Source organism: Anguilla rostrata, chromosome 14 (assembly GCF_018555375.3).
Source record: "Anguilla rostrata isolate EN2019 chromosome 14, ASM1855537v3, whole genome shotgun sequence".
NCBI classification, from domain to species: Eukaryota; Metazoa; Chordata; class Actinopteri; order Anguilliformes; family Anguillidae; genus Anguilla; species Anguilla rostrata.
The window spans coordinates 24339515-24357743 of NC_057946.1; the positions used below are offsets into that span (position 1 = coordinate 24339515).

General features: G+C 44.4%; 1 protein-coding gene across 2 annotated transcripts in view; it reads left to right on the top strand.

Moving 5' to 3' along the window:
• traf2b (Tnf receptor-associated factor 2b) overlaps positions 1-18229 on the top strand; it is a 32646-nt gene that overhangs the window by 5238 nt on the left and 9179 nt on the right. The window contains exons 2-6 of one of the 2 annotated variants that reach the window (XM_064309243.1): positions 7259-7454; positions 10313-10391; positions 11122-11220; positions 16620-16781; positions 17532-17606. In XM_064309243.1, coding sequence (XP_064165313.1) covers positions 7259-7454; positions 10313-10391; positions 11122-11220; positions 16620-16781; positions 17532-17606 — 611 coding nt within the window. Of the gene's footprint in view, positions 1-7254; positions 7455-10312; positions 10392-11121; positions 11221-16619; positions 16782-17531; positions 17607-18229 lie in introns of both variants that reach the window. The other variant, XM_064309244.1, reaches the window with a different exon arrangement.

Genomic DNA, 18229 nt, shown 5'->3' on the forward strand with positions numbered 1-18229 from the left:
GGCCTTTACAGCAAGCAGCTAGGACACATCCATGGCGACACAACTAAGTAATCAGACAGTGTCTCTTAGCAGGACTTCTCTCTGGAGAAGGACAAATTATGTTTTCAAAGTTTATAAGTGCATAAATTTAGAGTACCAAATAATCAAGAAGAAAACATCAAGAAAATGTTTGCATGCATGCGTGTCTGTGCGTCTGTTTGTACTGCTGGGAATGGATATTGTTCTTTCTGGCCTGTTCAAGCCTCTCCTGCTCAGGCTATTCTAGTTCTTTGCTGTTTGCAACCAGAGGCTGGGAGCAGGTGAACAGATCCGTGCGTGTCACAGTTCCCATGGCGAGCAGCTTTATTTGGGTAATTAAGAAAGCCCCCACGCAGGCCCTTCAGCTGCCGCCATCCTGGTTTCCCAGGATACACTGAAGCAGACGTGGCGTCTGACGTCTGCTGTGTTGCCTAAATAGGAGTGGCGCCAGGAAGAACGCGCTGTTCTGTTGATACGTTGTCTTAGTTTGTTTCTGTTGCAAACATTGCACCATCGTTGCCTTTGCACTTATCAGGCTTGTTTGTGCAGCAAAGATGGCCTTGCGCCAGTGCTGAGTGATAAACAGCCCAGGCCTGCGTGTCACCTCTGACAGCAGATATTTCACTGCACTTGCACAATCACACCGTGTGAATGCATTAAGCAAAATGAGAGGCGTACCTCGCTTCATGCCCAAGTTGGCCCAAGGTTACCTTAGCCTCTGATGGCAGAATGACCTCTGACTTTTTTATTACTGCATTAGAAACTTCTCTTGTCTGACTGCTGATTTGCTTGTTGCGACGCTCTCATTCTGAGGCTAGCAATCTGTGGGTTTTTTTGTCATTAGAATCAAAACGAGAAATCTGAAAGCAGCATTTTGACAGGAGTACTGTAAAGTGCGTGATTCTTTTGTTGGAGTAACCAAAAAATAAATAAATTTATGCTGCATGCTGTCTAGGAACTGATCCACGTTCTGCTCAGAATGGTGGGGGCAGGGATTGGTTTAGAGGAAGCTGGCCCTTGAACCTCACCCAATAGCTGCACCCACTGTTTCTGCCTACTGAGTTTTAAAAAATGCATCCTGGATTGGGTGGAGTAGATGTGTCCGTTTGTACAGCGTAGCTGTGCCTGGCTCATGAATCTTGGATCCAGCTGTCGAACTAGGCATTGCAGATCAGACATGAATCAAGATTCAGCAATTACATGACCTATTTCTCGCCTGAAATGTTGTCAGAAACATTTTTTGGTGGAATATGAGGGAGTTTATGAATAGGCTGCCGTGTGTCTCCAGTTTTATAAAGTTAGAAGTTAGAAAATGTTTCTTAGCTGTTTTTTTTCTGCCGAATGATATTATTTCAGAAGTATTGAAGTGACTGCATGGATTGAAATGCTTCATTATAAAGTAGACTTACAAACACATTTACGGCCAAAAAGAAGTGATCTAGGGTGTAATTACCCTTCAGTGGTGTACAGCCCCTGGGAATGTTGCATACTGTGAAGTACAGTTCATCGGAACTGTAAAGGCCTCTGTAAAAAAAAAAAAAAAAAAAAAAGTCAAATTGTTAGCATATTTAAATGTTGAAATCACATGGGACTGTGATCGTACATTTTTTGGTCTGTTCTTTTTTTTTTTTAAAGGCTTTTTTGAAGAACTTTGTTCCAGAATGATTTAGATGGGGTTCGCGGGTCCTCACCCCTTTGTCCTTAAAGTGAGAACAGTGTGTTCCCTGTTCAGTTGTGTTCTGTCATAACAAATTAGATCAGCCAAGCCAGGCCCTGCCCCCCCTCCCGCCCCCCCGCCGGTTCACTCTGCAAGCTGTCCCAGACAGATATTTCCAGTTAAGCAGTTACTCTGAGCCCATATTGGGCCAATTGGGATTTTTTTGTCTTTGTCCTGGTTTTGTGAAATGACGGCAAGTTTTGCATGCAATATTCCCCACTTCCTTATTTCCCCACACTCTTGCATTCTCTTCCTCTTCCTTAAACAAGTTTCTTGTGCAAGTCCCTGCCTGTTGGTGTACTAATGCCTCCCAGGTTAAAGGCCTTTGCCTGTGTGCTGTGAGTAGTTAAGGAACAGATGGGGTTGCTTTTAGAACATGAAGACATGGAATCTTGCATTGTGGCAGTCGATGATTGGCTGAAATTTTAGTTGGGGGGAGGGGGGGGGCTGGCCTGGGAATTGCCTGCTCTCCCTTGTTTGGTTTTCACCCTTCAGGATGATGTGAGCAGCAGCCAAAGTCACCTCTTTGTTATTATCCTTCCATGCCTGCGACTCTTCGGTTCGAGTGTCCGCCTTCAGGAGGACTTCACCTCCTTTATTCTCTGCGCGATTTGCACTTATTAAATCCCCTCTTTTCGCTTGGAGGCTAAAGGACTGTGTTCCTGCGAGCTGCTAGTCCCCAGCCTTCATCCCTTACCTCTGCTCCCTCCGTAGTATGTCTTGTGGAAAATGACCATGAAATGTCATATAAAAAGAGTTTTTGGCCATGAAAAAAGGACAAATAACGGCAACATGCTACCATTAATTCAAACTGAAGGTGAGCTTACATTCATACAGTCACTCTTAATAACTGACAATAATGTTGCCCTCAGAATAAATATTTTCCAAGCTGCAGCTAAATATTAACCTTTTATTGCAGTTTAAAGCTCCAGCGTGACTTTGACAACTACTGAATTTGTGTATATATATTGGTGGTGCAGTGGTTAGTACTGTCACCTTACAGCAAGAAGGTTGTGGGTTTAAATCCTGGCCTGGGCCTTTGTGTGTGAAGCTTGAATGTTCTCCCCGTGACCACATGGTTTTCCTCTGGGTAATCCAGTTGGGTAGTCCGGGTAATCCAGCTGGACGGTTGGTAGTCCAAAGACACTGGCCGACCAGTGTTGCCAGATTTGAAAACTGAAACTGCCCAACAAATGCCTCAAATCTGCCTAATCATTTAAAAATAAAAATAAAATAAAATGCATAACATATTTTTTACCTAATTAGGAGCCTATTGATTTACCTGTCTTTACTTTACCTGCATTTGTTAAGTAGCACAGTAGGCACAATGTAGCACAATATCAACATGGGAATTTTTTTTCATGGCATGCAAAGCTATTTCTGGCTTAAGAGGGTAAATAATGCCTCTAAAAATGAAAAGCACCTAATTAAGAAAAATTTGAGGCTTTTTAATATTATAGGATTGTGATTGTTGGAACAAACCGACCTCACTGATGCTCTTCTGACTGAATGGAAGCAAATGCCTGCAGCAATGGTCCAACATCTGGAATAAAGCCTTCCCAGAAGAGTGGAGGTTGTTATAGTAGCAAAGCATGGACCTATTCCATATTAATGCCCATAATTGACAAATTACAAATTACTTTCAATTCCTGACTTCAAACATGTAGTTCATGACTCTGTGACTGAAATATGCTCTGTTTTTAACACTGCTTTAATTACTATTACACAGCTGTTTCTTTCTCTATTTGACGTCGGTAACTTGCTTGTCTACTGTCTTGTATAACTTACTGTCTTATGTCAGGTCCCCCTTGCAGATTTCGATCTCAGTGGGGTTTTTCTTGGTTAAATAAAAAAAAAAAAAAATTTTTGTGTGGAGGTGTTGGATCTGAGGTGTCCATATACTTTTGGCTGTGTAGTGTAGAACCACTGCTTTAAAGGATCTTAGCAGTCTGTAAAACATGTTCCCTTCTGTATGCTCTTCTTCCCAACAGATATTAATACATTAAAAGCTCTAAGAAAAACATTCTGCCTCTTGACTGCCTCAGGCTCTGAAATCAGCCACTCCAAATTTCACTGCACATGAAATCTTAACAACCAGTCAGGACAGTCATCTGCCCTGCCTCCTGTTACACGTTAATAATTCTGCCAGAGCAAACAGGCCAGGCAGAGCTAGAGCAGAGATAACATTACCTTGACCTCCAAACGACATGAAGCTCTGGTACTACCTTGTCAGCATAGTTTTGAAGCTTTTAAATGTATCTCAATAGTGTGCACTAAGCAGTATATACAGAATATGCACTAGGGAGTATGTACTCAATAGTATGCAAGTATGCACTAGGCAGTAGGTACTCAATAGTATGCACTAGGCAGTATGTACTCAATAGTATGCACTAGGCAGTAGATACTCCATAGTATGCAAATATGCACTAGGGAGTATTTACTCAATAGTATGCACTAAGCAGTATGTACACAATACTATGCACTATGCAGTAGGTACTCAACAATAGTATGTAAGTATGCACTTGGCAGTATGTACTCAATAGTATGCACTAGGCAGTAGGTACTCAATAGTATGCAAGTATGCACTAGGCAGTATGTACTCTAGTATGCACTAAGCAGTATGTACACAATAATATGCACTAGGGATTAGGTACTCAATAGTATGCACTAGGCAGTATGTACTCAACAGTATGCACTAGGCAGTGGGTACTCAATAGTATGCAAGTATGCACTAGGGAGTATGTACTCAATAGCATGCAAGTATGCACTAGGGAGTATGTACTCAATAGTATGCACTAAGCAGTATGTACTCAACAGTATGCACTAGGCAGTGGGTACTCAATGTATGAAGTATGCTACTGGGGAGTAGTGTATAATAGGCTGCAAGTATGCACTAGGGAGAATGTCTCAATGTATGACTAGCAGTAATGTATCAAAGTATGCACTAGGCAGTGGGTACTCAATAGTATGCAAGTATGCACTAGGGAGTATGTACTCAATAGCATGCAAGTATGCACTAGGGAGTATGTACTCAATAGTATGCACTAAGCAGTATGTACATAATATGCACTAGGCAGCAGGTACTCCATAGTGTGTACCTGAAGGGATGCTCTAACTGGTCGGCAGAAGTGGGGGGAAATGAGGCTGTTCAGAAGAGAACAGACTATAGGAGAGAAGCGATCCTTGAGCAGTGTTAGACTACTGTGTGTGTATATATGTATATATATATATATATGTATATGTGTGTATATATATTTATAATTGTTTGGGAGAAGATAAGAACATACTGACTCTCCTGTAATCATTACAGTACAGTTTTCAGCAACATTTCATTTCTTCTTTGCAGATTCAGTCTAATGTGGATGAGAACTGGCTCACAGCTATGCCCACATACATTATTCTCCAAGTGATTTGTTCTGCTAATAGTGTCTTATGTGGCAAGGATTTATTCGCTCAATAGTGTCTATGCTTTGGGTATTAAATTAACGGAAATCCATACAGCATATGGGATACAGCTGTCAGCATTGTGCAGAATCAGGAAGAACATCTTTATTTTCATATCATATAAGTTTAGGGAAACTTAAACAAAGGAGAAGGATATGACTTGGGTTATTTTCATAGGCTAGTTCCTGTTAAAGGAACTGTTCAGCTTTTGTTGTTTCCACGGAATTTTTGAGTGCAGGAAATTTGAGATATTTTTGACGACAACCGCTGGAGGTTGGATAGAGCCACAGTGTCCCAGAGGAGGCAGAAGCGTACAGCACTGTGTCATCAGCATTAAAATGCATTTTGCAGTTGCTTACATTAGAACCAGTATCATTTATATACAATGTATAAACCATCAGGCCTAAAATTAACCTCTGTGGAACACCTTGGAAATGGCTGTCAAGGCTGATTCTCAGCCCCCATTAAAGCAGTGTTGCTTGGCTAACAACGCTGACAGCTAATAGAGAGTGAGATATGTGTTCTCGGGGGAAGAGATCTTGAGCCCGAAATGTCTCCCATTTATCCACTTAAATTTGTGGTGAGTAGCTCAGTCGACCTGGGTATAGGCCTAAATGATGTGAACTATCCCTTTAAAAGCTTGGATTGCGTTGGGATTGTGAAATTGACATATAGGGCCCATGTGTCTGAGTCCCTGTGTCACAGCGTTCATTTTGTCTTCTCAGAGTGTGGCCATTCATGTCTGTGCACACAGGGGAAAAAAAAAGATGGGTACTCATTTATTCAAGTAAACGTTCTCACTCCTACCTTCACAGAACATTTGTAAATTGCATTATAATTGCTAATTCACCCTTTTAGTTCGTGAACCCTATAAATGCATGTACAATGCAGTGCGAATACATACCATTGCAGGAGCGTCTGAACTGATTAGACTAGCAACAGGACTGGCTACGCTGAGTTGAGTGATCCCACTGTACAGCTGACAGTGAAACATAAGCTCTGTGTCTGCGATGGAAATCTTGCATTTGTAATTTTCCAGCCTAGCGATACAAAAGAATGAATAATCTTGAATGAGAGTCACAAGGCATGTGATCCATGACACACAAAGAAGACAGATTACAGATGGCATGCAAAGCACCTAACTCACGTGCAAATGTGGGACAGAGTTGACCTTGTGCTCTGAAGTAAGAAGGATGTCTCAGTCACAGGCAGCGCAGACACAGCCAGCACAGACCCACAGGCAGCATAGAGACAGGGACACTCATCAATGATTAACAGACCACAATCCACAAAGAACTTTGTCAATACCAGGAAAGTTTTCTGTGTCCCATTGTGTAAAGTTGGTAAAGATCAATCCAAGTGCACTTTAATGCTGTACAGCACTTAATGGTGCCAAAGGTATTTCCAGTAAGCACTGAAGTATTAAATTTATTCATGCAATCCAGATCCAAAATCTAATCCAATATTACCCATAACAATGTAAGCATGTTAAAGGCTAAATATTTACGCAGTAAGTAAACTTCAGTTGTCATTTCATTGCAGGTTTTAATGTCGTTCAAAATCCTCTGCACATTTAAATAACTGTTTGCATTATCTCTTAATTCATCAAGATATTAACTTATCGGAAGGGCTGTTAAATACTTTTGCAAAGCATGTGTGTTTGCCCTGTTGTGTGTGTGTGTGGGTGTGCGTGCGTGCCTACGTGTCCACATTGAAGTGTCCGTGTACTCCGTGTGTAAACGCGTGCGTGTGTGTGTGAGTGAAGCGTCCGTGTGTAAACGCGTGTGTGTGTGTGAAGCGTCCGTGTGTAAACGCGTGTGTGTGTGTGTGAAGCGTCCGTGTACTCCGTGTGTAAACGCGTGCGTGTGTGTGTGAGTGAAGCGTCCGTGTGTAAACGCGTGTGTGTGTGAAGCGTCCGGTGTAACGCGTGTGTGTTGTGAGCTCCGTACTCGGTGTAAACCGTGCGTGTGTGTGAGTGGCGTCGTGTGTAAACGTGTGTGTGTGTGTGTGTGTGTGTGTGTGTGTGAAGCGTCCGTGTACTCCGTGTGTAACCGTACGCTTGTGTGTGTTGACAGAAAGGCCCTGTTTCTGATCTAAAGGAGGGGATGGCCCGCTCTAGCCCCCTCACGTCCCTGCCCGGGATGCCGCGCGAGCTGCTGGCCGTTCCCATGGAGCCCAAGTACCTGTGCCTGCAGTGCCGGGGGGTCCTGAGGAAGCCTTTCCAGGCACAGTGTGGCCACCGCTTCTGCGTGCACTGCCTCACGCAGCTCACCAGGTACGCCTTCCTCGCTCATCTTCCTCCCCCTTCGCTTCTCTTTCTCTCACTTCGCTTCTGTTCCTCCCTCTCTGCCCTCCCCTTCCTCGCTCCTCTTCCTCCACCTTCGCTGCGCTTCCTCCCACTTCGCTTCTCTTCCTCCCTCTCTGCCCTCCCCTTCCTCGCTGCTCTTCCTCCCCCTTCCTCGCTCCTCTTCCTCCCCCTTCCTCGCTGCTCTTCCTCCCCCTTCGCTTCTCTTCCCCCCGCCCCCCCTCTTCACTCGATCTCACTGGGCATGCCCAGATCGGTACCGTCCTCCTATTGCTGGGCTGGGCAACGTCCTTGTGGGCTAGCAGCACCGGCAGCAGGTGGGGAATCTGCGTGGTTTGAGCTGAGTGTCAGATTCCCTTTTTGGGACGAGACCAGGCCCGCGGGCCATGCCACTGCCTGGCTCCAATCAGGACCGAAGCTTCAGGGCTAAAAAAAATTAAAAATTTTGCGCATCCCTGACGTAAAGTTTTTTCATCTGACCATTTCCCCGTCTCAGTTCCTGCGCCAGATTGGCTGTCCGCGTACTATCGTAATTAAAATTGAGCAGACGCGCAATCCGAAATTCGACTATCGATGCGTGTTGTTTTGCAGCCCTTTGGACAATCCCAATCTCAGGTCATAAAATGATCAGCATCAGACTATCTAAGCAAAAGGTCAGTGCTACATAGCGTCTGGCCTTCTGCTGTGCAGTGTTTCTATTATAAACGTGAATAAAACGTGCTTAAGATTGGTGCCGTGTGTTGACCACACGTAGCGTCGGTACTGCGCGTTACACACGCCGAGCATTGGTGCCACGCGTTGGACACGCTTGGCCTCGCTGCCGCGTGTAGAACGCGCTTGGCATCAGTGTTGCGTGTAGAACGCGCTTAGCACCGGTGCCGTGTGTAGAACACGCTAAGCGTCGGCTCCGCGCGTTAAACATGCTAAGTGCTCCGATGTTTTGCTTTTGGGACAGTGCCCAGTCGCCAAGCATGGATTCGACCATCCCACCCCCCCGAGGTGGCCTCGCAGGGAATAACGTCAGTATCACACACTGTGCGATGATACGATGTTGCGCGTCACACAAACCTTCTCGTCAGACCAAGGTACTTCTCTCAAGCTGAGGTCTCTGTACATTGCACCCGTGTTCATGTTATCGAAAAAAGAATCTTTAAGGAGTTACTCGGTCACGGTTTTCTTAAACTTGGTCAATGATGGGTATGATATGCTTAAAAATAGCTTCACAAGTACAAGGACTACCCAGCCGCTCATTTCAGAAAGAAGTTGTCGTAGAAAACAAAACGATGTGAAATGAGATGATTTCGCGATGAACGCGGCACGTCTGCTGATGTAGCACATATCTACTCATTTATTTAACCTGGGAAAAAAACCCATTGAGATCGAAATCTGTTTTGCTAGGCATATATATATATTTATATCTGCAGAGTGAATGAGGGTGAAGGCAGTGCCCCCCCCATCCCCTCCCACCCCCCCCCCCCCCGCGCTGTCCTGCACCCCCCACATAGGTAATTCATAAAAACCTGCAGCAAGACATAGCACTGACTATCAAAAAAAGCATTTATAATGAGGTAATAATGCAGTTCTAAATCCTTTGCTGAGCGTTTGTGGCTCCGTCCCATTTTTAAGTGTTGACATTTTTTGTTGAAAAAAAGAACATCATAATGCTGCCGCCTAATGGTCAATAAGCAGCTTTTTCCGCATTTCTTTTTTATGCATGCTTACAACACTCGTCCGGCCAGTGGTCCAGCTTCTTGAAGCATGACTCAGCAGGAATTTTTCGTCCCTGTACATTTAGAAATTGGCTGTCGTTGTGCGCGGTGCTGAGCGGATACCGTGAGGAATACTTTTGGCATTTTTCCCCACGTCGCCAGTGACGACAGGTTTCACGGCCTGTCGGTTATTCGTTCACTGGGGTATTGATTTACCGCTGAACCAGTGAAGCAACCGCGCGAACAAGCTGCCACAGGATCCAGGATGTCGCCTGGGGAACACTCCTGGGAAGACAAGCTTGAGCTTGTGACTTGAGCTTGTGATCAGCCTCTTTTTAATATATTTTCACAGTCCTCTCTAATTCACCATTCCATCCTTCTCATTTGCTATCATATACCCCATTTTTTGATCATTTCAAAATATGGGGTTCATACCACAACGCCAACTCACTCGCTCTCTTCTCTGTCATGCTGCTGAAAGGTTGACCCTAAAGTTGCCCTGCTCTGGTTTTCTGTGCAGCAAAAACTGGAAGGACAGAAAGTTCTGGAGAAAGAACGCTCAGCAAAAGGGCTTCTCCCCACACCCTTAGTCCGCAGTCCCCAAACTGTTCCCTTCCCTCTGCACCCCAACACAAAACAAACAAAAAATAATGATACACACAACTCACCCATGTTGTCCTTTGTGGTCTCTTTTCTTTACTGTTTCAGATGCTGGAGAATCTTTTTTTTTTTTTTTTTTACCTCACCATTCTTTTTTTCTTTTTTTCTGTTTACATCTTGCTTTCATATTCAAGTGTTTCATCACTGAGTGCACTCCTCCTGTGATTTGTACATGGTGATTGTGCAGGGGGATGTATATGATGGGGGTTATAGAATATACATTACTATAATAGTTGTTAATGTTGTTATTTATTATTATTATTTTTATAATAATAATAATAGTAATAATATTATTATACCTGCTGCTGAGATCCAGACACAGGAGGAGACTGTGTAGCAGGATGCCACAGGATAGGGAGGCTTTTGGGAAATCTCTGACATTTGCAGGCTGTTGCTCATACAAACCACACTGTCCCACCCCACCCCACCCCACCCCCCTCTTTCCCCGCCCCCCCCCAGCTCAGGACCTAAGCCTTGCCAAGCGTGTCAGCAGGAGGCGATATTTGAAGAACCGCAGTCCATCCTCAAAATAAGCGACGTAAGTGCGTCTGTCGTGTGTCCACCACAGGCTGGGGGTGCACTTTTCGGTTGAAAGTATATAATCGGCTACGTGTTTTGAGCGACCGTTAGCTGTAGAAAGTCACCTGTAAGTCATGCATTGTTATTCATATGTGTAAATACAATGCAAAATCAATTTGTTCGAGCATTTAAAAAAATAAATAAATAAATAAATAAATTATTCTGGGTTAGGTTACATGACTTAGTTACTAGTAACTAGTATAGATGCATGCGCAAAACGATGTACCGAAGTTTAAATCGTGTGTTCGCGGTTTACTTGACCGTAAGCAGACCGGAAGGCAACAGGTTTTGCACGTGCAACAGATTTTGTGCTGACTGGCAGCAGTTTTTGCAGTTTGGTTTAAATGTGCACGTCTGCAGACATTGCATCTGCTCTCATTTTAACATTGATTTTTGCAACTTCCCATCTGCTTAGAGCACGGAAGTGCGGTTGAATGGCGCCGTCGCTTTACAATAGAATATTCCGTCTGTATGGCGAGAAGCGAAACTGAAGCTCCCACATAGGGATCCTGTTCCCCTTCAGTGTTGTCTTACTGGAAACCATGGAGAACTTCCCTGCCAGTAAATTTGACTAAGCAAATGTATTCTTATCTGGATTTCGTATATGAATGGGGTGCATTTGTATTAACAGTTCCCCTTTCTGTGGCCTTCCACACCCCCCTCACCACCCCCCCCCCCCAAAAAAATAGGCTTTTCCAGACAATGCAGCACGAAGGGAAATTGACAGCCTGCCAGCCAACTGCCCCAATGAAGGCTGCTCCTGGAAGGGGAAAATAAAGGAATATGAGGTACCTGTGTGTGTGTGCGAGTATGTGTGTGTGACAGTGTGTGAACACGTGAGAGTGTGTATATGCGTGCGTGTGTGTGTGTGTGTACGTGCATCCGTGAGTGTGTGTGTGCGTGCGTGAGAGCGTGTGTGCGCACGCACGCATGACAGTGTGTGTGTGCTTGCGTGCGTGAGAGTGTGTCTGTCTTTGCATTTCTTTGTGTGCATGTGAATATGTGTGTACACATAGGTGGGTTTTGTGGATTGGCTAGAACGCAGAACAAATAATTCCCGTGACCTTCAGTCACACAAAGGCACATTTCCCTGCGGCTTACTTTCCTGTGTTGACATATGTTTCAAAGCAGTTACGCCAGTCTTTTGAAATAGGTGCTTGAATTCGGCTTAAAAATAACTTCCTGTTCAGCATGAGGCATCAGACTTTCCCAGTAACCGTGTCCCAGCTCTGCATTAGTGCTCACAAGTCCACATGAGATGGTATTGGGGGTTTAGGTCTTAATCAGGAAAGGTTCATGTCTGTAAATGTTTTTATTTTTAAATGCGGAGACTCTGTGGGCGTGGAAACAGGATATACCACATTAGAGGCCTGGAAACCCCCTCATACCCTCAAGGCCCACATGGCTTTTTGGAAAGTACCTAGAACTTTCTGTTTACAGTTTCTGTCAGTGCGGTTCTCTGTACTGCTTTAGAACTTATTTTTTATATATAATTCGGGAGTTTTTGGTTAGTTTCGGTGCATAGAATTGCTTTTTCAGTTAGGCATAAATCTGAAAGTTTTGTTTGCTAAAAACTATTTGAAAGGGAGTGCTTTGTTTCCAAAACACGGATGTTTACAAGAAAACTATGCAGATAAGGAAATGGCGCCAGTGGAATGATAATGATCTTCAGTCTTGCTTTGACATGCACGCACGCACGCACACACTGAAGTTTCACATTTCTGCATGCACATTTCTTAGTGTGAGTGCACTTACTGAATTGCTTAGCATCTGGGATGCTTATGTCTGTACGTGAATGTGCCGTGCTGGGTCATTTGGAAGCACTGTGGAGACTTGGCTTGTTGAAGGGTTTATTTTTATATTTAATTTTTAATTTTTTTGAAAAGGACAATGGGCAGTCAGTAACTGCCCCAGAATTAGCCTGAGTGCTAAATTCCGTCTGTAATTCCCTTGGCAGTATATATGTACTGAAGCTGCTGCTGTGTGTCGGTTGCCCTGCAGGGCATGGGGGAGGGAGGCTCTCGAGTTTTGTCATAAATGGAGCAGAGATAACCTGCCTTCAGTCTGAGTAGTTCTCTGGCTACAGGTTTAGGGTGCAGGAAGGGCTGAAGGAGGAATTGGCTGCTTTCTCTACCAGCTCAAAGCAAAAGCAGACTTGAGGGGCTTATTTTGATTCATTAGTTAGGGATTCATGAGTGATTCATTTGGGAAATGTCTGAGACGGGTGTGATTCAGGATGACTCCCCGACCAGGAACCCGGGGGAGTCTTTCATGTCAACGCAGGAAAACTTGACGCGCTCTACAATCAGAGCTGCACCTGGAACCGTGGGTCGTGTTTTCAGCCGTCTGCGAAATTAGGAAACCCGGGTGTGGTCGGCGGTTTTTGAATACCCAGTACACAATTTGAATCCCGGAAGTTTGAATCGCAAATTTTTTACGAGACGCATGCGATGTGAAAATGCGCCGTACAGATAAAATGCGATCGACCGGTCGGCTTTATCGCAGCCCGAGCCGCCACCCGCACGCATGCGGCCGGTCCTCTGATTCTTTACGAAACCGCGATGGAAGGGTTCCGCAGCCCCCTGTTCCGTCTCAGAATACGGGAAGTGGGACGAGAACGAGGAACAGGCGACGGACCTTCCTGGCTGCGCCGAATAACTTGTTTGTCTCGTTTGGGAACGCGGAGAGTCGCGGTGAGAATGGCGGAGAGAAGCCTACCCACGCCCAACCCGAGAGCCGCAGCACTTAGCGTTGTTTGTCATCCGAGCTTCAGATCGAAAGAGCTCAAGATCTAATTACAAGCGAACGAACATCCAGTAATAAGCACCCGCGGCGAACGCCCATGGGAATTAGAAGCGCTTTCAGCGGGAGGCAGAGCAAAGAACACTGACCTGTTTAGAAGCTTGCTTCCAGCCTTCTGAGAACCTGATCCTTCTGATCCAAAATTGCCCACTGACCGCTCACACTCCACCCCCAAACCAGGCCAACACCCCAACTCCACCCCCCCATCCCTCCACCACCACCCCCCCATCCCCGGCCTTCTCCTCGCCCATCTGAAAGTCTGCGGATAAAATACTTAAATTTCCGTATCTGCCCAGTGTTTATGGGCTCTCTCTCTCTCTCTGTTACTTACGTTGTCAGACATGCATGCACATCTGCTGTTGATTTGACTGTAAGCTTAGGGTTGTAACTAGGCAGCTGTTTCGTAGTTGACTTAGTTAATGCACTTGTGTCTTAACTACTGCTTGTATTTTTGCAGAGACTGTGTTGTTGCGGTTCTCGTTGTGTTAGTGTTAATCAGTTTAACCTACAGGGTCCAAGTTGAACTATGCGGTTGTTCCCTGCACTTGGAACGGTACTTCTCTCTAGGGGTTTCGTCATACTTGTTCCTGGTTTTGGTTATACACTTTGTTGTACGTCGCTCTGGAAAAGAGCGTCTGCCAAATGCCTGTAATGTAATGTAATGATTGCCCTTCCTTCTGCTGGTCTGGGAAAATGACTAATAAATCAACGGGAATTATTGGAAAATTATTTTTTTCCCCAAGGGTTGTGGAAGTTGTCCTCACACCGATTATGTCACCAGTTGTAGAAACAAAAATCCAAATTGGTCTTGACATTTTACCCCAGAAGTGGTAATAATAATAATAATGACTGTACAGTACCTTGTACATAGAGTAGCCTCAAAGTGCTAAACAGAAAATAAAAACTAACATCATGACACTTCATCATGTGGCCTAGAGTAGTTTATGCCACTGATAGTTAAGTAACCATAAATGATGATTAAAATACGAATCAAACTGCATACCACCACAACCATAGTACCCCAACACACTGAAAAAAAATAGATGGCAGCAGAATGGTCTGAGGGATCAAAATTGAACATGAGATATTTAGAAACTGTATGAATACTGACAAGTTCTATAACGTTGGAATGATAGAAAATATAAATGTTGGATTGAGTAGTTCCGCAAAACAGAAAATCTCAGATTTAACCATTAATTATTTCATCAAGCAGGCTAGCGAAGTAGCTAAGTACCATATCGTAGCGTGATAGCTTACAGCTAGCTAGATGAGTTGGCTAATATTACATAATGCAAATTCTTTGGACTCTGTGTACTTACCATAGTGTGATTAGGTTAATTTGTTAGGTTAGCGAGATTAGCTAGTAAATGTTATTTACTGCTAATCAAATAAGTTAGTAAGCAATCTAGATTATATCACAATTTAGATATTCACAACTATCAGAGATATTTGGTATCGCATAACTTGCTAATTTAGTGGCTAACGGTAGATAAATGAAAGGTCTTACTAGCTAGCTAGCTGGCTTATTAATTTAGATTTCATGACTTCAAGATGGCACACTAACTTCTAAGCAGCCTGTGGCAATCGGCTGCAGTTTGAAGAGTTGGCTGATAGATTTCTGTGCAGAACTAGAAGCCAGTTCCCCTTTTATGATGCAAGTTGGGTGGGGAAGCCCCGCTGCTTTTACAAATGCTTGCATTGGCTATCTGAGCAGCAGTCCTAAAACACTGTTCCTTAGCACGGCAGAATGAGCCGGTGAACTGTCAATTGCATTTGTAGTAAAAATTTAGAAAGATATCCATGAAGTGTAGCCAGACTTAAATGCTATGTAGTTTTCTTATATTCAGCTTTTTTTGCAATGTATGGTTTATTATAGTTTTGAACATAATGACTTAAAAGGTACAATGGCTTCAAAGGCCAGTCGTTGTGCATAGAACAAAAACATCCCAGCCAGGTGTTATCCTGTGAAAGGTTTTCCTCATACTGCCTGCCTGCTTGGCGGTTTTTTTGTTTTGTTTATCCGATAAGTGCAAAGTTCTAACTGCCATCTGTTATTATCTCATGTCATATTTATGAGAGAGTTCACTGACTGCAGTGACCCCAAAAAGGCGGTTACACAAGCCTTTTGAGACCAGTATAGAATTTCCCAGAAGTTAAAACGTTCCAAGGTACAAGGACAATAAGTCCCCTTAAGACATGCTCACTTAATTCTAGTGAAGATAATCGGTACAAAGGAACCGGTTTGTCAGACAAAAAGGCATTATAGCTGGCAGCTAAATTGTGTGCATAGCTTTATTATTGACTGTGAGGTGTAGCCAACTGCCATAAACTCATACGAACCGAATTCTTCAGTTCCTGTTCATTTCACGCACATGCCATTTATCAAGACATCAATAAAATTCATCAATAAAATGCATCAATAAAGCTCAATCTAGAAGTTAATATTTGTCTAGCTGAAGGCCAGTGATTGTTTTAGAGCCTTTTCTCACGCTGTTTGTACTGGTTATATGATTGGGTTGAATGACTGGACTGGCAAAACGCCGTAAAAGTTCCTTGCCCCTTCCGTGTACACGTGGAATTAATTGAAGATTGCAGATTAACTTTCAATCTGATGTAGGAAAATACCTGTCCACGGTTCCTTTTAGCCTTGGCCAGTCAGTCTGTTTGGAGACAGTTGGTTTTAGCGGGGAAATCCTTTTGCAAACTTCTGAGTCACTTAGGGTGTGCTGTGTCTCCACCTTATAATCATAACAAAAACATAATATATTTTTGAAATTCCATACCAGTGCTTTGCATGCCACAAGTTCAAAGTGAGTCACAATAAAATATAATGACTAGGGCTGTAACGATGTGGAATTTCCCGGTGGTGGTTTTGGTGTGGTTAGTGGTGACATCCTGAGTGGGGGAGGGGTGGCGACAGCCATTAAAAATAATAAATAAATAAGACATTGTGCTGTTAATAGTGATGGGCATTCCAGTGTAACTGCAGAGACTGTTCCCCCTGCCCTGGCTGCGTTCATCTGGTTCTGGTCCGGTTCCGGAACAGGACGTAGCGACCCCTTATTGTACAGAACGCACGTAACTACACGTTTTTTCACGCAAGATCTGTGTTGGACATTTTTACTTGTCATTAGCCTGCTGGCTAAAGCACTGTAAGCTACGTTGCTAGCTAGAGCAAGTGAACTGTAGAAAGGCCCGCATGGTAGCCCTAGTGCAAAGATGAAGCTTGCAGTGCCGCAGTGGACTGGCGTTGTGTTATAGCTAACGTTTAAACGGAAAAGGGGGACATTTTGTATCCTGCGGTGTGAAAGTGTGCCAGGGGCGGACATTTTGGATCCTGCGATCCTCTGTCGTTCATACGGTGCCTTTCCTGTGCGGTCCGCAGGAGGGACACGAGGGAAAGTGCGAGTTTGAGCGCACCACGTGCGAGGCGTGCCACGCCGTGATCCTGCGCAAGGACCAGAGCCTGCACAACGAGCGGGAGTGCGAGGAGAGGACCCTCAACTGCAAGTACTGCAAGGTCACCTTCAACTTCAAACAAATCAAGGTGAGGACCTGCCAAACAGGACGGCCAAAAAACCTGGGCCCGAATACTGTAAATGTGATGTAAAAAGTTGTGCAAGTCGCTCTGGATGCCTGTGATGTAACAAGGCCAGGTCAAAACCTAGTATATGGCTGGACCTCTCCGGCCGACCAACGGTGTAACTTCATCACTCAGTCACTCAGTCAGTCACAGACATTCGCGTTTTTAGGGCCTGCTGTTGCGGTCCAGCCAATAATAATAATAATAATAATAATAAAGTTTATGGACCTCACACTGCTTCACAGTGGAATAAAAATGGATGAAAAACAGTCCATTTAAGAATGTGCCACTGCAATATTGTCACTGTAGCTTGATCGAGGTGCTTCTAAACTGCAGAGTAGAAGGCTGTGAATTTGTCTCCACGTTGGTCTCCTCCAGAATCTGCTACTCTGACACTGTAATGTAGTGTAATGTATAATAACAACCAATAATACCTATTTTGAGGGTTTATGATGACAATCACTGTGATCCAGTAATGAATGTGAATTGCTAGGACTTGCAGCATAATAATGGGTCTTGCATCGTCACTTAGCCTGCTAGCCTGTATTTAAATGTACTGTAGGCGCCATCTCAGAAGCTCTTGATGATGTGGTTAACAGCAGGGCATGCTATACTTTAATGGTTTGAGCCACAGGATGTTGGCGGCGGGACTTCTCCTGCTCTGCTCGGAATGTGATCTCATGCTCCGGTCTGATCCCGCCATTATCCTCCCAGGCTCACGATGAAGTTTGCCAGAGGTTTCCTGTTCAGTGCAAGGACTGCGGAAAGAAGAAGATCCCCAGGGAAAAGGTTGGTCTTTAAATCGCTTAATCCGTTAAGCAGGCCTTATTCTGGTGACCATGGTAACATGCTACGTCTTAGCCTTCACAGTAATACCCAGGAGGCCATCTGTTGGGGTCAAAGGGCTGAGGCCCAATTCCGGGTCGCTGTTTCCCATGAGCCCCTGCAGGATTGTTGCAGGAAGTGTTGGATAGGTTGACTCCTGTGCCCCTGCTGACTGCTGCAGACACTGTGCCATATGACCATGTGCTCTGGTGCCACAAAACAAGTGGGGAGTGCTCCAGTTGGTGCTAATTCTGCATTTTTTCTTGCTTCTTCATTTCCCTGGGTCCTGATCCAGGAAGCCTGCAGCACATGGCCTTCAGGAGGTGCAGCTCACTAACATTTTCCATTTCAGCCAGATGGTCCACAGCAGGGCTGTATAGTTAAGGAAGAGTAAACACAAACAAACTCCAACGCTTTAATTAGACAGATCTTGATCAACAGGCATACGCCCACACTCTTAAATGCGTTCCAGTTCATTGTCAGGCATTTGTTTTCCGTAAACACGATATCAACAGTGTAAATACGGGCTAATAATGACAGACTGGACACCACCTACTTGGGGAAAGGGCACAGACCGGTCACTGGGA